Raw genomic sequence first — 21,748 nt, forward strand, 5'->3', positions numbered from 1 at the left:
GCCATGTAGTGGAAGGATTCTCCTTAACGCATTTTGTTCGGCAGGTGTCACGACGAAAACGAGCCCATTCGGCGATTTGTAGGCGCGTAGCCGAGGCCATCAAACTACGTCGAAAAAGGCCGGGATAGTGCAGCCATCGCCGCTAAAGACACACACGAACTTTCAAACAGCTCTAAAAATGGACAACTATGTCCATCTAGCGGAAAACATTTCAAGCCAACGCCAGTTTTCTAGAGGAGGCGTTGATCAAGGAAACAGCAAATGCTAGTTAATGTGCTGCCATCTGTGAGGCATCGTGAGAAATATGTGTCGACCCTTTATGGCCTCCGAGATGGCGGCGCGCGGCGTGTGTCTTGGAGGCCATGCGACTTTTGCTTTAGATAAAAACTTGTACCATTCGCACGCGCGCGCGCGTGTGTCTGTGTGCGTGTGTGTGTAACAATACACGTTAATAAGTATGCACTTTGTGGTTGAAGTGCGCAGTAGTGGCCGGATTTCGCTATCGCGTTCAACTCTTAAAGGCGAAGCTTAAGGGTCCCCCAATTTTTGGTTTGGATTACCGTGATTCTATGAGCGAGGCCGACGCTTCTACGACGCTTGGGCTAAGATCGCCACCTCACGGTGTGTTAAGGCATTGACATAATTGAACTTCTATTGAAAACGCGCCGAAAGGGACAGAAGTGTAACGCGCTGCAGGTGCTATTCGCGGAGCCCGGAGTAATGACGAATTACTTTACCGCTCCCAGAAGGCAACACCACCCCGTCTACCGGAGAGTGGTAGATATAAAAGGCGCGTTTGTAAAGCCTCTAGAGTCTGTGACCGTGGCGCAGTGGATAGCGTGCCCGGCAAATGTTGTTGCGGACCGGGCGGTCGTGGGTTCGATGCCCGTTGACGGAACCATTTTTTTCTTCCCATCTGATCGTCTAAATTATTTCGACGTCATTTCCGTGACGGAAGTACGTCACTGAAGCCTTGGTGGACCCCGGCATAAAACACTTTCGTTTTAAAAAGCCAGTGTTAAATTTCAGTGGCTAGTATCGCGTCGTCCTGTCCCCTTCATTTCAGTGTGTGTTGTGGTTTTGTTTTCCCGATTTCTTTAACTATGACATTAAAGGAAGCTGAAGCCCTTTTAATAAAATGACTTTGGAATGTGTAATCATAGTTTGATCCTTGCTGAATTTGAAAACCAATGTAATAGTTCACAGAAGTGAACGCAAATGGCAAAAAAAAACGGCGGCTGCAGTCGCAGGGCTTCTTGAACTGCTGAGCGAAGGCGGTGACGTCAGCTTCGTTGTGCTGCGTCATCGGCGCCGTCAGCTCTGTAAAAGCATGGCCTTCGCGATCAGTTCCACCAACGCCCGCAGCCAGAAGTAGTCACGGAGGCCCGGCTCCGCCAAAACCACGGTGGTAGAATAAAACAGGTGGCCCATCGAGCGCCGCGACGCGTCGCAGTATTAGTCGAGTTGCTGGCAGCCGCCGCTTGGTTCGCGACGAGTTTTTCAGCCGAAAGACGCGCATTGCAAGCTCTCGCTGTGCTGTCAAAACCGGTTTCTCTAGCTAATTTTGTGGCTTTAAACGGTTGTTTGTGCTTTTACTAGCTCGTAGTGGCTGTCTGCCAGCTTCAACCGCAAAAATAAGAGCGCCAGGCTTTATGAAGCTTAAATTTTTTTAATCGGCGCGGGTAGTCCCGATATGACTGTCACAGGGCGCCAATTGCAAGAGACGCGCGCGTATTTTTCTTTTTCGGAAGCGTGAAAATTCCTACCGGCGAGTGTACAGAGTAAAAAAAAATCACAGCATAACGGAGTGATGATGATTGGGCGAAGCTGCGGAGGTTCATCGGTAAACCGTGAATCTTCCGTGAATTCTGCACAGTACATCACACCGACGTGAGATCGGGCGCGTTTATACTAAAGGTTCGATGAGTTATGACGACTTGCAGCTCACTTTAATTTTACATGTACGCGGTGAATTTTCATTGTTTAGAAAACCATTGCTTTAGAAAACATCTGGCGTCTTTCGTTAAGCAGCTGGCGTCTTTTCGTTTTGCTTTAGAAACATCTGGCGTTCTTTCGTTTTGCTTTAAGAAAACATCTGGCGTCTTTCGTTGGTTTTTTCATCAATCAACGGCGTTCTGAACAAAATTCTTATTGTTTAATCACGCACAGGAGAAATCTCAACAGGCACTACCTTGGAGGTAAACATGGCTGCTAATGGGAATGAGAGACAGAAGAAGTCGGCTTTTAGCTAACACTTACACTTCTACTAACGTTTCCTACTGGAACATGCCAATGGCTGCTAATGGGGAATGAGAGACAGAAGAATTTGGCTTTTAGTTAACGCGCACGCTGCGAATTTTTTATTGTCAACAACGCACAGGAAAATCTCCCACCTGCACCACCTTGGAGGTCAAGACTGGTACTAGCGTTACGACTGGTTACGCACTACGACTACGACAACTACGAGGGACGAACGGGTGCCGCCTTAAGGAGCTTCGCCCCTAAAAAAAGCCATTGGTTTTTACGTTATCGTATGTATGTCGGAGGACTGTAGCTGGCGGTCTTTCCGTGGAATTGCATTTCTCCACAACTGCAGTCGCTTTTCGTCTCTCGGCGCGGAGAAAAGACACAGCTTTTCTTGCACGTTTTGTAGCCAGATTTGCAATTTGGAGCGAAGCATTTTCGTCCCATGGTGGCCGCCACATCAGCGGCACAGATCGAGCCACCGTGGTTTCAGCCGCGGTTCCAGCTTACAAAGTGAGCGGAAACACCGATGCGGTCGCGCCCGTTGGTTTGACAGAGCGCAACAAATGCGACGCATCAGAGCGGATCTCAAGCCGTGGGATCACCTAATCACGACCACAGTGATCTGGCTGTGATCATGACTCGAAGGCCGATTGCGACTTTGCGACGCTGGTTGCGTTGCATAGGGACGCTCTTGCTCTTCGGACGCTTGCTCCTACGGACGCCTCCGCATTTATCGAAGATGACCAAGCAGAAAGGAGAACGCGGCTGCAACGCTGGTTGCGTTGCATGCTTTCATTAGTGGCGCGTCCATTCTAAGCGACGGCAACTCTTCAGTGTTGCTCAAGGCCTCTCTGGTGTAATAAATACACCGCGGATCTCTTTTTTAAAAGTGAAAGATGTAAATTGCAGTTTAAATGCTCGCGACGCACGCTGGCCACATGCTTTCAAATGCGCCGGAGCGGAGATATCGGTCCAGAGTACACCTCCTGCCACCTTGCGGAAAAGCGGCGGCAACTCGAGCAAATCCGTGACACGCACGGCGCATTGGCGTAGCGGCGCGTCGGGGCACCTGTTATTCTTCCACCGTTGCCAAAACTACCGACTATGACGTAGTTCCGCTTAGTTCATTTCCACGCCTACACTTTTGGCGCACTTGCTTGGGGGAGCAAAACGAACTTTTCTTCGCGTATTTTAAAGCTCCTGCTGCGACAACAGCGAAGAAAATTACGCCATCGTCGACAATAATGTTGGTCGTTGTTAACAACAAAGTTTTACCGAATTGTAAAACCACTTCAGCATCCCTTCAAGTTCTGACTGCTTTACAGCCTCTACACGTGCGGGGTCAAAGTTTATTCAACCTCATGACAGATCAAGTCCTAGGATCCAATGTGCCAAGCGATCAGCCACTATTTATAGGAAATTTTTAATTTTAAGCATGTGATTGCCGAATATCAACTTGACTTTGCAGCCACAATGTTCGGCTTCATTTTCAATCAGGTAATTATGCATAAGCCATGAAGTGAGGAACTAAAGTGAAGAACTTTAAGTTAGAGATGACACATGGATATATTGTAAACATAGATGTACTAATTATTCTAATAGATGTATTGGTACATCGCAGTAATGTGGTAACGCTGACAAGTTACCAAGCATATTTCCAGAAATTACGTTAGTTTTCACATATCTGTTAGTAAATATGTACAGCGATATATGAAGGCACAATTGTCATTTTGTGGGCATTGCTGAATGCTTTATATCGTTGTAAGTGGATCTACAATCAATTTTAGACTTTTCTGCAGGAAACTCAACTATATGACCATGTTTGGCATGTTTTGATGCCATCATGCAAACTAATGCAATAAAAACACTAGAACATGCCTATCTGCACGGTTGCATATTTTTAAAAAGTAAAGCTGGCCTTATTGTACTAATTTAGTTGCCTTCATGTGTTGTCTGACACCAAGTTCCTTGTACATACATCCTATTTCTTTGGATTATGCTTAGATACTGGCACTGTGAAGTGCGCATGTCAGTAGGCATTATGAGGAGGTTTTATACACTACTTTTATGTTGCTTTGCAGCTGTGAATTATACATAATGCTTGGGCTGTACTGTATATGTCATTCCACGTGTTCAGTATTGGGTGCGGGTTCAGTGCATAAAGAAGGAAATATACATACGCTTACACTGACATGAGAACTGCTACTTTTTTGATTCCAATAATATAGTGCAAACCTGTTTCTTGTATCAGATGAGGTATGATTATTTGTCGTGCGCGCAAATGTGAGAAATGAACTTCTGCATGCAATTCAAATTGGTGAAACGCTTCTCGCTCAATGTAACGGCTTGTGTTTTCTTACTAAACAATAGAACAGATGATTTACACATTGGAACACATTGCGTAAGAGAAATAGGTGGCAGGCTGTAAGGCAACAAGTCATCACCGCGTTCTAACGTAGATTGGGTGATATTTCTTCAATCGTAGCATAATTGAAGGTGCCTGTTTTATAACTGAACTTCAACACAACGAGCAGGTGGACGAGGGAGTGCACATACGACCGACTTTTTGCACTTTTGTGCCTCTTAGCTATAGTCCTCGTGTTTCTGTGTTATGTATGTAAAATTCTGAATTGCGAACAAGCCAACCTGTCTACTGCTATGAATATGGTACGTTAGTAATTCAAACTAACCATTATTGTCTGAAAAACAGCTGTTTCATTGAGGAGGACTGTAATACATATTTTTTTTAATTCGTAATGAGTCATCTGTGCGAGAGAAGTGCCACGTACACATGGACGTTCACAAGGGAGAAGTACAATTTCACTAACTTTTTTTATTTTGCGGGAGACATGTCACTGCTAAATTTGTGCATGTTGTGCTGAACCAACATTACTAGATTAGCTCGACATCGGGGCACGCTTCTGGCATTCGCTTTAATACGGTGGCGTGATGCTTAACAATAACGTTTAATTAGTAAGATAGTCAGTCACCGAGTACGAAAGCAACTAAATACAAGATATCAGTTATATAGTACCACTGTATGCCGCGCTGAAGCGCGAATTACAAATTTGCGCTTTCGTGCTTATTTCGAAAATAGACTATCGTTCAGCTGCTCAGAAGGCGCTGCTGCTCCTGCGTGCAGCTCGCGACAGTAGGCACGCTTTCATTGCGCTTTAATGTAGGCGAGTTACAATACCATTGTTACTGTGGCGTGTTCGTGTGTAACTTTTATATGCTATGGGAGTGGCAGCCGCGAGAGCGCCGAAGGTAGTGTAGCGGGCGTTGATGCCGGTGACCGCGATAATTTTTTGTGCGCATACCAATTCTTACACAGAGGCGCACGGCGCATACGCGGTCAACATGCCTCACGTTATCTCCGGCGTGCCGCGGGAGATAAGCAGCCACGCCCCTTTGTGTTGGCGTTTTCGAAGCCCGTTTTTCGTAGAAAAATAAAATTAGTTCTTGCCCAGACTTCAAGGAGTGTAGGTGTTTGCTTCTCGCTGCTCCTTGGGGCGAGTACGCTACAAGTACCCGCGACGTTTGGAAAAACAGCAGCCATGTCAGACGAGGAAGGCACTTCAAGCTCATCCACAACCAACGCCTCGGAGTTAAAGCTTCCACATTATTGGCCCAAAAACCCCAGGGTGTGGTTCAGCCAAGTCGAGGCCCGCTTCCAGCTTCGACGCATCACATCGCAGGAGTCGAAATACCTCCACGTCGTTGCAGCATTGCCACCTGACATCGCTGACGCCATAGATGTGCTCGCCTCCCCTCCATCGGAGAGGCCTACGACGAACTAAAAAGCATCGTCCTGAAACGTCTTGAGGCGTCCGAACAGAGCAGGCTGCAACAACTCCTGTCTCATGAAGAGCTCGGTGACAAGCGTCCCTCGCAACTTCTCCACCGAATGCGTCAGCTGCTGGGCCAACAAGCGTCAGAGGAGCGTCAACAGCCATTGCTTCGCGAGTTGTTTTTGCAGAGACTGCCACAGTCAACACGGATGATACTCGCTGGCTCGGACGACGTGGCTCTCGAGCGTCTGGCTCAACTCGCCGACCGCATCACCGACTGCACCGAGCCATCAAAAATGTCTGTTGCTGCAGCGGGAATATCCGAACATGCAAGCCGGTTAGGTCGCTTAGAGGACAGAGTTGACCGACTGGCTGCAGCAGTGGAAAACCTCGCCCTGTCGAACAAACACCGTCCTGCACAGCATCGTTCATCGTCCCGTGCTCGAAGCCCGCAGCACCGCGGCCACTCAAGCGAGGCAGAGCAGAGCGTCTGCTGGTACCACCGCCGTTTCAGAGAGCGAGCCACTCGCTGCACCCAACCATGCTCGTGGACGGGAAACGCACCGGCCAGACGCTAACGGCGGAATGCGACACGGGCCAGCGCTCAAGCCGCCTCTTCTGCGTTGTCGACCGCATCACCGGCACACGCCTCCTTGTCGATACCGGAGCTGAGCTATCTATCCTACCAGCAACAGCCCAACATCGCCGACGCGGCAAGTCCATTTCCAGCCTAATTGCAGTCAATAATACTGCTATTGCATCATATGGAGTGCAGTCAATGACGATAGACATCGGACTCAGGCGCACATATCGATGGCTCTTCGTTGTGGCCGACGTCAGAATGGCCATCCTAGGAGCGGACTTTCTGAGCCACTTCAATCTTGACGTTAGCGTTCGCGATCGTCGTCTCAAGGACAACGTCACTTCGCTCGCTGTTGTCGGACTGAAGTCTGACCTGTCTTCATGCGGCATTTGCACTTTCCACCCAGAGTCAAACTTTCAAAAGATTCTGGCTGAATTCCCTGAAATCACCAAACCTCGGAACACCGAACTGCCAATCAAGCACAAGGTGACGCATCACATTGTCACCACCGGACCGCCCGTCACCGCTAGACCTAGAAGGCTCGCTGGACAAAGACACGAAATCGCCGGTCGTGAGTTCGACCACATGCTCCAGCTCGGCATTATTCGACCTTCTTCCAGCAACTGGTCTTCTGCGCTGCACATGGTGCCAAAACAAGAGCCTGGTGACTGGCGGCCTTGCGGTGATTATCGGGCACTCAATGCTGCGACAACGGCAGACCAATATCCTCTCCCTCACATCCATGATTTCAGCGCTCGCCTCGCGGGAACGACCCTTCACTAAGCTGGATCTGATGGCCGCTTATCACCAGATTCCAGTAGAACCAAGCGACATCCCAAAGACGGCCGTGACAACACCGTTCGGCCTCTTTGAATTTGTTCGTACGCCGTACGGACTGAAGAACGCGGCACAAACGTTCCAGCGCTTCATGAATGAGGTCACTCGCGGACTGCTCTTTGTCTTCGTCTACTTAGACGACATTTTGGTCGCCAGCAAAACGCCGGAAGAGCACGAAAATCACCTGCGGCTCCTCTTCAAGCGTCTTGACGAGCACGGTCTGGTTTTCAAGCCCCAAAAGTGCATATTTGGTGTTGAAGCACTAGATTTCCTAGGCCATCGAATCACCCCGCAAGGCATCTTGCCGCTCGAATCACGGGTACAAGTCGTTAGGGAATTTCCCACGCCTACCTCTTTCCGCAAGTTGCGCGAGTTTCTCGGGCTGATCAACTTCCATAGGCGCTTCATCCCATCCTGTGCACACATTCTACAGCCGCTAACTGACTTGCTGCGCCGGGACACCAAGAAAACACTCGAGTTTCACTGGTAAGCGGAGCACGAAAAATCCTTCCAGGACGCCAAAACTCAACTTGCCTCCGCAACACTTCTGATGCACCCGCTTTCCGACTCGCCAACGCGGCTCATGGTTGACGCTTCAACGACGGCAGTGGGAGCAGTGTTGCAACAATACGACGGCAAGGACTGGAAACCGATAGGTTTCTTTTCGAAACGGCTGAAACCGGCGGAAGTGCGCTACAGCACCTTTGGAAGAGAGATGCTGGCCATTTATTCCTCCGTAAAGCATTTCCGTTTCTTCCTCGAAGGTCGCACTTTCCACATTTTAACGGACCACAAGCCGCTGACATATGCGTTCAAGAACAACAGTTCCTCATATTCGGAAAGAGAACTGCGCCAACTTTCTTTCATTTCCGAATTTTCGACGGACATCCGCTACATAGCGGGGATCGAAAATCAAGCAGCCGACGCACTCTCCCGTATCGACACCGTTTCAGCGTCCGTCGACTTTGAGGCATTAGCCGCCGCCCGCGGGAAGACCCAGAGCTAACCGTGTTGCGGCAGAATCCACTGTCACTTGTGCTCGCAGAGATCCCACTACCATACACGACGACTATGGTCACATGCGACACATCGCAGAAATCTCCAAGACCCTTCGTCCCCGTCCAGTTTCGGCTCGCAGTGTTTGACAGCCTTCACGAACTCAGCCACCCAGGAATCCGCGCGACGCAGAGGCTCGTCACGGACCGCTTTGTGTGGCCAGGCATTAGACAGCTTTAGAATAGCGTACGCTAAGTTAGCGGTCGTTGCGGGCGTAGCGTTAGCGTATGGGCGCCATATGAGCTTTAGAATAGCGTTTGTCCTCCGCAAACGCTAACGAAAGCTCGCAGCGCCACCGCAGTAAGATGCATCATTTATTTGCTCGTAGAAGCTGGTTTCTTGAAGAAAAAAAGTTATATTTCATTGTTAACCCTTTTAGAACTGTGAAACGTTGTGTGTGATGTTTATGAGTGCAAACATTTTTGGTTGCGAGACGCGTCGTCACAATTGCAGCCAAGACAATCCAATCCGAGTCGGTTCTTTTGTGTCAAGCTTCAAGTCACAGCCGCGCTTGTCTCCCGCCAAAATGCCTCGGCTTCGACGAATGCGTCGCAGTGTTTTGTGCGATTAGATGATCTACTGTGACATGTCGTGGAGTGACTTGGAAGATTTGTACATCATAGTGCCTTGGGAACCTAGACCGCGCACCTACAAGTCGGCTAGCGGTCTCATCAACGCTAGCGCCTTGGACCCGCAGACATTCCGAAGATGGTTCCGTTCCGAGCAGCAACACCTTAAGCCACTTACGGAAGGTCTGCGCGTCCCTCATGTTGTCCAAAGTGCGCAAGGTGTCGTCGTGTCAGGTGAAGAGGCACTGTTAATGACTCTACGCCGACTGTCGTATCCGAACCGGTGGTGCGACATCGAACCCCTGTTCGGTCGTGCTTCGTCGGCCATGTCGAGCATCGTGAGTCAACTGATGGCACACATCGATCGCGTGTTCGGGCACCTGCTCGACGATCTTACGAGGCACACCTGGCTGACCCTTGACGACCTGAACGTGTTCTCTCAGGTGAGCGTGAACAATTGCATTACCTTTTTATAAGTACCATGAAAGGGCGATAGTTAACTTCGTATAATGAGTGCGCGACAAGCCCTTTTGTTTAAATTCGTGCACTGAATTACTTCGAAGCGTGATGACCTCGTAATGGCGTAACTCTAAATGTAATGTTAGTGTTTCATTTCACCAATGCAGGCTGTCTACAACCGCGGCGCCCCATTGACCAACTGCTGGGGCTTCATCGACGGCACAGCAAGACCAATCTGCCGTCCGTCTGTCGACCAGAGGATCTACTTTTCGGGCCACAAGAGAGTGCACGCGTTGAAGTACCAGGCCGTCATGGGCGCCAACGGCATTGTGTGCGAGCTTGATGGGCCGTACCCTGGCAGCAGACACGACGCCGGTTAGTGAAGGTCTCTTGCTTTCCTAGCGCTGAAACTTTGCCAGTAAGATTTACAAGCACTAGTGCAGCGTTGGCAGTCTCTTGAGTACCGAATGGCCCTAATGCGGATACAATAATGTATGCCAAAGTAAGCAAGTAATTACTGAAGGGCCTCACAAAGATTGAGTTAGTTCTGTTACCCTGAAAATGTAAAATTTCAAGGCCTTGCCTGTTACTGAGCACTGCTGTCACCTGTCACTGACCATGATTTTGTTTGGCAGGCTTGAAGGACTGACAAAACATTACGCACGCGATGAACTTTGAGGTAGAAAACGTTGAATTTGCAAGCAAAGTTTGTGCCATGTTCACAACGTGTCGTATTGACCTGCATCTGCAATCTCTTAATGTGCAAAGCTGACACTCAAAGGTTTTGTCTTTTTTTGTGTGTGTGCACAGGCATCCTGGGAGAAAGCGGTCTCTATGCCAAGCTGCAGCGCCTTACACACGGGTGCCTCTACTGCATCTATGGCGACCCAGCGTACCCACTACGGCCCCTGCTGATGCGACCTTATGGAGGTGCTACCCTCACCACGCAGCAACAGCTGTTCAACGAGGGCATGAGCACCGTTCGGCAGGCCGTTGAGTGGGGGTTTGGGAAGGTCATCGCCGAGTTTGCTTTTGTGGACTTTAAGAAGAATCAAAAGATTCTTCTTCAGAATGTCGGTCAGATGTACCGGGTGGCGACATTGCTTACGAACTGCCACACTTGTTTGTACGGCAGCCAAACCGGCATGTATTTTGGTCTTTGTGCACCACTTTTAGAGGATTACCTGGTGCCACGGTTCAACTAATGTGCTCTTGGTTGGCCGTGCATAGCTTCACTGTGGACTTGTTCTGTAATTGGTCTTAATCATTTTGTTGTGTTGTTTCATGCAATGTTCTGCTCAGTGAGGTCAATTATTTTTTTGTTTTGAATTACTTTTGCATCACTGTTGTGTACGGGTACATCTTGACAGTTCGCGTGGGGTATGTGCTGTGTTCGGTAATTGCACTCCCGTGCGATGCATCAAAGCAGATGCCATTTCTAGTCAAAGTTTCAGCGTTCTTGTGTGATCCTCTGCATTCTAGTGAATGTTTCGTACAAGTGTTTTTTTTCTCCCATTGCGTGGCAGTTCGTAAGCAATGCTTCCTTGTGTTTTGCATTGAGTGGTGCACGTTTGCATCACTGTTGTGTACGGGTACATCTTGACAGTTTGCGTGGGGTATGTGCCGTGTTCGGTAATTGCACTCCCGTGCGATGCATCAAAGGAGATGGCATTTCTAGTCAGTTTCAGCGTTCTTGTGTGATCCTCTGCATTCTCGTGAATGTTTCGTACAAGTGTTTTTTTTTTCTCCCATTGCGTGGCAGTTCGTAAGCAATGCTTCCTTGTGTTTTGCATTGAGTGGTGCACGTTTGCATCACTGTTGTGTACGCGTACATCTTGACAGTTTGCGTGGGGTATGTGCTGTGTTCGGTAATTGCACTCCCGTGCGATGCATCAAAGCAGATGCCATTTCTAGTCAAAGTTTCAGCGTTCTTGTGTGATCCTCTGCATTCTCGTGAATGTTTCGTACAAGTGTTTTTTTTTTCTCCCATTGCGTGGCAGTTCGTAAGCAATGCTTCCTTGTGTTTTGCATTGAGTGGTGCACGTTTGCATCACTGTTGTGTACGCGTACATCTTGACAGTTTGCGTGGGGTATGTGCTGTGTTCGGTAATTGCACTCCCGTGCGATGCATCAAAGCAGATGCCATTTCTAGTCAAAGTTTCAGCGTTCTTGTGTGATCCTCTGCATTCTCGTGAATGTTTCGTACAAGTGTTTTTTTTTTCTCCCATTGCGTGGCAGTTCGTAAGCAATGCTTCCTTGTGTTTTGCATTGAGTGGTGCACGTTTGCATCACTGTTGTGTACGGGTACATCTTGACAGTTTGCGTGGGGTATGTGCTGTGTAGTGCTTTTTTTAACCTTCAAAGTGGCACATCATTACGTGTTGACAGGTGTGCGTAGGAAGTGGGAGCATGTAAAGAGTGGTGGCTGAATCATTTAGAGCTGGGAGTATTGCTTAAAGCAGGGAAAAAGCTGTCTGAGAAAACGGAGCACGTTCACAGTTGAAAAATTGCTGATGGAACTTCGCTGGAGCAGCGCAGTTGAACATCTTGTTGCACATGTTCGTGTGTGAAGTGTACATGCTGCAGTACTGCACACACGGAAACAAGAAATACTCACACCGGTTCAGTTGGTTAATCTGCTCACGTGATGGAATGCCGCATGGCTTAATAGGCATGGTATTGAGATCGGCATATCGAAGAGCTTTGTGCTGTTCAACTGGCATGTGCAGCGGAAAGAATTTTTCCAAATCATGCAATAGCATGTTGAATGGCCAGTGTTCAGGAGACGTATGACCAGCATGAGTACGTTACGATCTGCATAGAGATCAGATCGAAAAGGAAAGAACAGCGCACCTCTCCACATATTGCTTCCACTTGATGGTGCAACAAATGAGCTTCCAGACATAACGCCCACCAGTCAATGACGGAGGTCAGGTGTGCACATGGGGTGTGTTGGTGCTCTTTTGTTAGGTCAAACACAATGAGAAAGGCATTGGTGAAAAGTGCTGTGGGGGCATGCATGCCATTATGTAAAAGTTGTTGGTATGTATCGTGTCGCACCTAAGATTGTTTTCGTCAAACAGTGTGCATTGCTGTGAAGGCAAGTGAAGTGGTGAACTTTGCTGCAGTTTGTGCAAGTTGCACTTCAATGGGCATAGTTTGCTGAGAAATAGGATTGTAGCAAAATACAGTCAAACCCTTCAATAACAAAATCCACGGGGAAGCAAGTTTCGTTTTTGCGACATAGGAAAGGCTTTTGGTGTAGCGCAAAGGAAACACGGACACAGGAAGGCACATAGGAACACCACAAAGCGCTCATATGAGTAACCAACAAGCCACATTGCAACCCCTTTCACGACAATTCGTCGCAAAGATTGGCAAAAGCGCAGATCAATTGTGGAATGCTGAACTCTGCTACAATAGCCACCTGTTCTTCTGCCTTTCGCAAATTCAGAGACAATCCCAAACACCTACCCAAGCATCAGAAACGCATGCTTTTTAATAGGAGGCAGAATCTCTTAAACAGGCCGCTGCTAGTAAGCAAAACGTGGGAGATCTTCACGTGCATACGGAGAGACGCACGAGCAAGCATTTAGACAGTCTGCTGAATGTCTATCAGCATGCAGACTTCTGTGCGTGTCGTCACTTGTGTGGTTGCCAAAAGAGGTGTTCGCAAGGAAGTGTTCTCATTGGAAAAAAAAGAAGGCTTGTTGCTATCATGTAGGCGATTGCAAATGACAGTAATAATAATATCTGGGGTTTAACGTCCCAAAACCACGATATGATTATGAGAGACGCCGTAGTGGAGGGCTCCGGAAATTTCGACCGCCTGGGGTTATTTAACATGCGCCTAAATCTAAGTTCACGGGCCTCAAACATTTTCGCCTCCATCGAAAATGCAGCCGCCACGGCCGGGATTCGATCCCGCGACCTTCGGGTCAGCAGTCCAGCGCCATCACCCCTAGACCACCGTGGCGGGGCTGCAAATGACAGTGGTCACAGCAATACTTGTGGGTGAAAATGTGTGTTCACGACTACCTAATGAGCTGGAAAAAAAAACATTGGTGATCACTACCTGACATATATGTTATTGTGGGAGCGATATCTGAAAATCTCTGCACTGTCGATAGGAGGCAAATGCATTGAACTCTATGGACATTTAACGGAGACGCCAGATTGCTTGGTTGCTGTGAGAATTTTGTTATTTAGGGTTTAACTACAGCGCAGTTAGACATGCAGTGCTGCAAGCCATTTAAAATGAAACGTTCGTCCAGCACCCTGGCCTGTACATTCGTGATCTCTCAGAGGAATGGAGAGCCATGACATGGAACAAAGAGAACGAATGAAAAAGAAATTATGAATGTTTATTGAAGCTTGTTAACAAGTGTTTGGAGCACATCCGCCAGCAACCGATTTTGCTGGAGGATCATGGCCCTCTCCTGGCGCCGCTCCTCGTGAACATCATTGAACTCGCGTACTCGTTGCTGCAGCTCCCTTTCTTGCAGGTCCAGGCGCCTTTCTTCAAGTTGTAGGCGCCTGTCCTCTTGAGCTGCAGCTCTTTCACGGGTTTCCGCCTCTAAGGCGAGGCGCCTTTCGAAAAATTCCAAGTGGCGGTCAGCCGTACGCCGCCTCCTTCCTGTCATCATTGCATACACGACATGTATAAAGACAGTGCAAAAAAAGGAAAAAAGGAATGCTAATTGGATTGCGCTGAAAATTCACAGTTTATGCGTAGTACACCATGTGACTGAATCCAAGATCAAGAAGGGAGCCGACGGATGGATACACGTTTAGGTTTAAAACAGGAGAAAGTGCCTCAGATCAGGCTGGCAGACGTTTCGATAGGGGACCTATCTTTGTCAAAGGCGCCTTGTCATCCCTGGCGTGTTAGTTTTAAGGGGTTAGTGATGACGTCATGTCCAGCGGTGGCGCGTCTGTTGCTGTTGGTTTTTCTTTCTTTGCAGCTACCTTTAACTCTGACATGGCAGACCCGAACGTGTTTGCAAACTCTCTTGAAATGTGGCAAGGGCTACACTCCTCTGCTTTCGAGTTTCTCTCTTTCCAGGCAGAAATTACCAACAGCAACAGACGCGCCACCGCTGGACATGACGTCATCACTAACCCCTTAAAACTAACACGCCAGGGATGACAAGGCGCCTTTGACAAAGATAGGTCCCCTATCGAAACGTCGGCCAGCCTGATCTGAGGCACTTTCTCCTGTTTTGAAACCTATAACATGTGACTGAATGTAATTTTTCGCCACCACTAGACCGCGGCGTACGCTAACATGAAACTTGCATTGCGAGTCCACTGGTTCAAAAACTGCGACCTGTTGTGGTTCCGAAATGAGAAAAACTACACCGTTGCACATGGCAGACAAGCCGAGGCCACTCCATGTACCTCGTGCCCTGTCAGTGATGCGGGCTAAAAGGACGAGTAATTCTACCACTGGCACTGGTAGCCTTGCTACATTTGTTTAAACTCGCAACAACGCTGATATTTCTTGAACATCGCATTTGTGTAACGTTTCTTCAACCTCGCAACAGACGTGGCCCAGTGGCCACGCGTGTGCAGACAGTTCCTTTGTATTTGCTTGGTCATCAATGAGTAAGCACAAAAATTGCACATGCGATGTACAGTTAGCACTATGTGCAATTTGATTTTTTGTCTATTATGATTTTGTCCTCGTCATATTGAGTTAGAGGTTGGATTTTAGTGCATTTCATCCCGTACACATATGCAGCTCTGTTTTGCCTTGCGTGAAAGAGAAACACTGCAGTAGGTCCTCTTGTTTTGATGACTATGTGTCATGTATATTTCGTACTGCTGCACCTTTGTGAACTTGTGGTGGTCTGTACACATAGTGCCTTTGACTTTATTTATGGCAGTGTCACTGTACCTTTTAGCATAGGGACCGTCAGCCTTGAAGTTTCATGTGTCCGTAGGTTGTCAGAACTGTTAGAGCTCTTTCAGCAGAAAAAGTGTGCTCTCAGGGCTCGCTCGGACTCAGACTCAGTGAAAGTTTCCTCATCCTGACTCATTCGGACTCTGACTCGCTAACCTTTTCCTGAACCGAACTTGCTCACACCACATGTAGGCGAACTCTCTCGTGAGTGACTCTTATACTCAGACTGAGCCGTGAGTCTGAGTGCGTCTGGGCGAGTAATATTGTGGTGAGTGTCAGTCCCACTGAGTCCAGTTTGGGAAACTTTTAGTCTGAGTCCGATTGAGTCCATTTGAGGAAAATGCTAATGAGTCTGAGTGAGCTCCACGTGTTATTGTGGACCTATGGCCCTTTCTACTCGCCTGTCAGCATTACTATCAGCCTTTAATAGCCTACGTTTATGCTCAAATTTATTCACACATGCCTCAATGCACTAGCGTTCACACGTCACCTCCATGTTCTGATCAGAGGCGTGAGTTATGAGGGGGGGATGCCATGACCCCCCTTCCCCCCCCCCCCCAGAAACCCTTTCATGGGACATTCTTGAGAGATATCGCTCGTGCGAGTCACATATTTGATAAGGAAATCCTTACTGAATTGCAGTCACTGATAACTCGTACTGTTTCAAGGCACTATCGCGCTCAGTATGAGCTACACCACGCGAGCGCGTGGCCGAGCGCTCTGCAAGGTTGTACAATGGCGCCGATCATGGCATATTTTCGAGTTATTGGGAGAGAGTTTGGCTGTCCCTGCGAGCGCGCATCGCCGCTCCACTTGCTTTCACCCTCGCCCTCATTTTGCCCTGCGGCGATATGAGCTGCGAAAATGATAACTTCGAGGGTGAAAGCAAGCAAGTGGGGGCGATCGCGCTCGCAGGGACAGCCAAACTCTCTCGCAATAACTCGAAAATATGCCATAATCGGCGAAACTGTACAACCTTGCAGAGCGCTCGGCCACGCGCTCACGTGATGTAGCTCGTACTGAGCGCGATAGTACATGATGAAAAGCCCCATCATAGAGCGTCCATTATATGTGGTATTGCCGTTTAAGGAGCTGACACAAATATTGTCTTGTTTTTTTTCTGTTGAAATAAGTAGTTAACGACCCACTTATAAAGAATTCAAAGGTTATTTGTGCAAGCAATCAATGTTTAATTCATTGGAGACGGTTTGGTAGTGCCCACTAGCACTTTCGGTTTCGGATAGCACGGAGTGAGGCGGGACCCAGAGAGGTTGGTGTGTAAACATATGTGGCTACGAAGGTGGCGGTTGGTTGTTGACACCGAAAGCAAAGGCGGGTATCGCGTGCAGTGACGCGACACTCACGTTAAAATTAATTTGAAATATGTTCTAGGCAGCATTATCCGTTGATATTTCGTAGCTGATGCGTGCGTCCCCACAAATATGTCCCACAGGTTATGTCGCCTTCAAAATTTGTGTCGCCACTCCTTTAGAGACACTTGACACCGTGATTCAAAAACGTCACTTCACGCTCACGGACTCATGAACTGACACACTCAGGCCCAGCTCGAGGCGTCAGTTTGAGCCCGAGTGGACTATCAGAAGAAAATGTATTTCTTGATTGCGTGTGCATGAGTAGACTCGTGAGTCAGTGAGCGTGAAATGAGTTTCTTGCATCATGGTGTCGATGCTCTTTAACACCAGTGTCGCACATAATTGGAGCTCTGCAGTACATCTTTTCATCTTGAAGGAAAGGAGGGGACTCCTAAGGGCTCGTTTTTCTTTGTTAGACACAATATTAATGAGAACTAACAGGCATTATTGCCTGTTAGTTCTCATTAACCTTTTCATCTTGTACCTTCAATTACGAGTTATCAGTGGTTTCAGCTTGGGACATTTTTATAAAATACGCTACTCACACGAGATGTTTTCAATCAAGAACTTCCCAAGAAAGAATTTAGGAAGGGGGGTCAAGACGCCTCCCCCCCCTGACTCATGCCTCTGCTTAATGAATACTGAGGTGGCGCACGAATGCTGCTCCGCTGAAATATGTGTGAATCAATTTGAGTATAAACGTAAGCCGATATAGGGCAGATAGTAATTGGTGAAGATTTGTGGAGAGGACCATACGTCACGGATAAAAGATGGGCTCATTCACTCGTGAAATATATGTTGCACTTAGGGGTCACTCAAGCTCGGACTCATCTACATTTTCTTCGACTGCACTCATTTGAACTCGAGGCCCGATCTGAGTGAGTAGACTCACGGGCGAGTTTGCTGACCTATGCATATGTTGCATGGTATTGCTGGTGCCTTATTTGCAGAGATGTGCTTTCAGTGAGCTTTGTGTTTGCTCTGTGATATACGTGCCATATTGTGGTGTGGTGTACCGTTCTGGCAGTTTTAAATGGTGTTTATTCATGTTAGTTTTAAATGTTGTTTAAATGGTATATTTATCTGTTGCTTCATGCAAATAAACAACAAAGTGCATGTTCCACAACAACTGTTACTTATTTGTGTGTGGCAGGAAATGGTATTCATATGCCACACTTTCTCCACATGCACGCCTCACAAATGTGTTCTTTCATAATAGTCGGATACAACCTAAAAGGTCTGCAGAGGTCCAGCCAGGATTACTGAAGCGTGGTAGCCGGTTGTTTGTGTAACTAAACAAACCATCCTGCTCATGCATGCACTTGACAATGCTCTGTGAAAATGGGTTCACCAGCTGCCTGACCTACGACGTTACTGTAGAGGGAGTGCCCATTTGGAAAGGCTTGTGTTCGTCCCCTTTGAGGAGAAAGTGCAACAGACTTTTAAAGGTTGTATCCGATTGCAGTACTTTTTTCTTATTGCGTGCTACTGTAACCCAAGTACTTAACACTTCCTTTCCCTTTTCGTAGTTCGGCTGTCTTTTCAGCCTGCAATATTACAACATAGTCACTTGAATTTGTTGCTGCCACAGTTGTTCTGTCCAACCTACCTCGTCGTGCCCTTGCTGCACCTGCACAGCACTAGCGCCTACCGCTTGCGCCGCCCCTCCTGCTGCTACTGGCGCAGTGCTGGTGCAGTCTCCTCCTGTGGAGCAGGGATGACTGTGAGAAGTCGCCGACCACCTCGTAGGGCTCCTCTGGTGCCGTGGTGACGACTTCCACGTTGTCGAACACAGCTGTCGACCCTAAATGAAATGGCAACAGTCCACGATATTGTACTTGACACAGTTACCATCTCAGTATGTCACAAATGCTTCATGACATGCAAAGTCATGAGAGGTTGAAACGTTGTAGAGTCACACTTTCCTTACGTAGCTGTGTTAAAGCAGTTTTAAAAAGAAGTCAAATACACAATTGTGCGACCAATGACAGTAATCCAAACATGTACAGGCAACAGCAGATGCTTGCTACACCTCTTCTCTTGCAAAGACAATGTGCACACTGATTCAAGAATGAATGATTGCTGTCTGCACATGGCAGCTGTTGGGAATGAGCCACGGAAACGCTATATTCAATTATTTTTTTTAAAGATTGCAACGCTTCGTTAGGCAACACATTCTCTTTTTGTTTGTGGCTATTAATAACTGTTAGCGGGGGAACCATGGTTTCCAGTAAGGTGTTTCATTTTCTAGTGAACAATTCACATGAGCATTACCTCTCTTTCTTTACTTCGTGAACATCATAACTTTGAAAAGGTTAGATATGGCATGACATCTTGATTGTACTATTACGAAAATCCATTTCCCAACTTACCACCTGCTACTGCAACACGCCACTTGTCTAATTTACCATCGCATTTAAAATCGTCGCGCACTGCTCTTGAAAACTGTCTGCTATGTTTGTTGTGCCTCCTTGTTACTGAGTAGGGATGCAAACCACGTAAAGTGGGTAAAGTGAGAGCAAGCATGCCCCTCGTGCACGCTACGACAATGCACCATTCATGGCCCATACCAAGGCAGGCCTGTGCACATACAGTGACATCTGTAGGCTTGCCTTAGTGTTAACGAATGCTGCAAGCCTTTGCAGTAATTTGAAAAAAGCATCTAAGAAAGTTTCACTTCAAACAAAGGCACCCGTTTTATAGGACTGCTTGCATTAATTTAACTGAGCTTTGTCGTGCCTTCACTACGTAGCAGACGACACCACAAAGCCACGCCCCTCAAGCGCCACTATGTTGCGGGAACTAGGTTGAATCCACAACGACAATTATTCATTCAATCACTAATTGACAAACTTACACAGGTTGGGGGGGACCTGGTCGCCGAAACCTGTGCTGTCCTCCCCGCTCGCAGGTTCGGCGTGTAGAGTTGCGGAGGCAGAGTCACGCACCGCCGACGCGACTCTGCGCTCCGCTCTGTCAACGCCTGACGGCGCCTGCGACGATGGGGCGCTGGTGCTTGCCGCCTTTCTTGCCGCCCCAGGGCGGATGCGGTACCCGTGGCTTCTCGCCACATCAAAAATTTCCTGGAGAAGGGTTTCCTTCTCCCCGTACTGCTCCTCGGTACCCGACCTGCGCAAACTGCACGTTCAGCTCTGAACCGCATAAGCACTGCACCGTCGAGCACAGTGCTACATACTGTTTAAACTAATAGCACACTTACTTTCTCAAGTTGGCCCGGTCTTCTTGTGCAAACTGCGCGAGCAGCAGGTCGCAGCGCTCGCGTATTGCCCGCGCGCTGATTGGCCTGCCGAGCGCCAAAGACAAGTTTTCTGCGACATTGAGCCACAGAGCAGGATTGTGGTAGGGATCCTGCTCGCGGACCTCGCGCAGCATGTAAATATCGACTTCGATCGTAAATCGAAAACGCTTTGCCGGCGGCTCCATCGCTGCAGTTTCCCCGATTCAAATGTAGCGGGAGAAAGCTGGCTTCCCGCGCGGCTCGTCTTGGCTGTAGTTGTGGCTAAAGCCATCTCGTGGTTTCACGCAACGCGGGATCTCCTCGAGATCCCGCGAGATCCCGGCCGCAAAGGGGCGTTGCGGGCCGCACGCTATTTCGGATTTTTTGCGGCGGAACATGGCGGAACGCAAACAGTAACCGCGGTTAGCGTTATGGCGCATGCGCATGGCCGCGCCGCAAGGAATCGCGTACCAAAGCTTAGCGATGCTATTCCAAAACTGCCTATTACGCCGAGTCGACGCTAGGCAAGACGTGCCGAGCATGTCAAGCAGTCAAGGTGACTCGTCCACGCGCACAGCACTTCAAGCATTTCGGCCACCAAGTGTCGTTTCGACCACGTCCACTTGAACTTGGTAGGACCTCTTCCTCCTTCCCAGGGTTACAGATACCTGCTCACATGTGTCGACCGCTACTCACGGTGGCCTGAGGCGATGCCGATTCTGGACATCGCAGCCGGGACAGTCGCACAGGCGTTTGTGGCCACATGGGTTTCACGCTATGGCTGCCCACTGCGCATAACAACCGACCGTGGACGACAATTCCAGAGCAACCTATTCTCTGCGCTGGCAAGGCTTCTGGGAACACGGCTCCAGTTCACCACGGCTTACCACCCAGAGAGCAATGGAATGGTGGAGCGGCTACACCGTCAACTGAAGGCATCTCTAACGGCCAAATTGAATAGAGAGCACTGGGTGGAGAAGCTCCCTCTCGTTCTTCTGGGCCTGCGTACCGCGCTAAAAGAAGACCTCGGATTCAGTGCAGCAGAAATGCTGTACGGCTCTACAATCCGACTACCGGGAGAATTCTTTGGTGAGAAACCAAGCACTGCGCCGACACCTTCAGAACATATGGAAAGGCTATATTCCTGGTTGGAGCACCTGCGACCCAACGCGCCACGCGTCAGCCGCGAACAAAGAGTGTTTTCGTTCCCAGACATGAATACGGCAACCCATGTGTTCGTGCGACGAGACACAGTGAAAGCGCCGTTGACTCCTGCGTACGACGGGCCCTTCCGTGTGTTGTCGCGGTCCAACAAAACTGTGACCATTCGTGTTCGCGACAGAGAGGACATCGTTTCTCTCGACCGCGTGAAACCGGCTCACCTCATGGACTAACTCGTTTTTGCTAACATTTGCTCGTTTTTTTTTCATGGCTCCGCGGTCTAGGGGGGGGGGGGCTCTTGTAGCGGGCGTTGATGCCGGTGACCGCGATAATTTTTGTGTGCGCATACCAATTCTTACACAGAGGCGCACGGCGCATACGCGGTCAACATGCCTCACGTTATCTCCGGAGTGCCGCGGGAGATAAGCAGCCACGCCCCTTTGTGTTGGCGTTTTCGAAGCCTGTTTTTCGTAGAAAAATAAAATTAGTTCTTGCCCAGACTTCAAGGAGTGTAGGTGTTTGCTTCTCG

General features: G+C 48.6%; 3 protein-coding genes across 3 annotated transcripts; all 3 read left to right on the forward strand.

Annotated features, from left to right (window-relative positions):
- The first annotated feature begins 6,154 nt into the window (after positions 1 to 6,154).
- On the forward strand, positions 6,155 to 6,616 carry LOC119376899 (uncharacterized). Its single transcript, XM_037646569.1, has one exon. The coding sequence runs from the start codon at positions 6,155 to 6,157 to the stop codon at positions 6,614 to 6,616; it is 462 nt and encodes a 153-aa protein (XP_037502497.1).
- Positions 6,617 to 9,853: 3,237 nt separating this feature from the next.
- On the forward strand, positions 9,854 to 10,861 carry LOC119376900 (uncharacterized). Its single transcript, XM_049411502.1, has 2 exons — positions 9,854 to 9,917; positions 10,353 to 10,861. Exons 1-2 carry the CDS (start codon positions 9,854 to 9,856, stop codon positions 10,745 to 10,747), a joined length of 459 nt encoding a protein of 152 aa, XP_049267459.1. The 3' UTR covers positions 10,748 to 10,861.
- Positions 10,862 to 20,768: 9,907 nt separating this feature from the next.
- LOC119376901 (uncharacterized) lies at positions 20,769 to 21,452 on the forward strand. The gene has a single exon (XM_037646572.1). It carries the CDS (start codon positions 20,769 to 20,771, stop codon positions 21,450 to 21,452), a length of 684 nt encoding a protein of 227 aa, XP_037502500.1.
- Positions 21,453 to 21,748: the final 296 nt, after the last annotated feature.

This window comes from Rhipicephalus sanguineus, unplaced genomic scaffold (assembly GCF_013339695.2).
Source record: "Rhipicephalus sanguineus isolate Rsan-2018 unplaced genomic scaffold, BIME_Rsan_1.4 Seq271, whole genome shotgun sequence".
Taxonomy (NCBI): Eukaryota; Metazoa; Arthropoda; class Arachnida; order Ixodida; family Ixodidae; genus Rhipicephalus; species Rhipicephalus sanguineus.

Excerpts from the sequence above, each read along its gene's own strand:
- LOC119376899 (XM_037646569.1), top strand. The coding sequence starts at position 6,155 with ATGCGTCAGCTGCTGGGCCAACAAGCGTCAGAGGAGCGTCAACAGCCA.
- LOC119376900 (XM_049411502.1), top strand. The coding sequence starts at position 9,854 with ATGGGCGCCAACGGCATTGTGTGCGAGCTTGATGGGCCGTACCCTGGC. Across the intron at positions 9,918-10,352 it reads TGGCAGCAGACACGACGCCG|GCATCCTGGGAGAAAGCGGT; the intron begins GTTAGTGAAGGT and ends GTGTGTGCACAG.
- LOC119376901 (XM_037646572.1), top strand. The coding sequence starts at position 20,769 with ATGCCGATTCTGGACATCGCAGCCGGGACAGTCGCACAGGCGTTTGTG.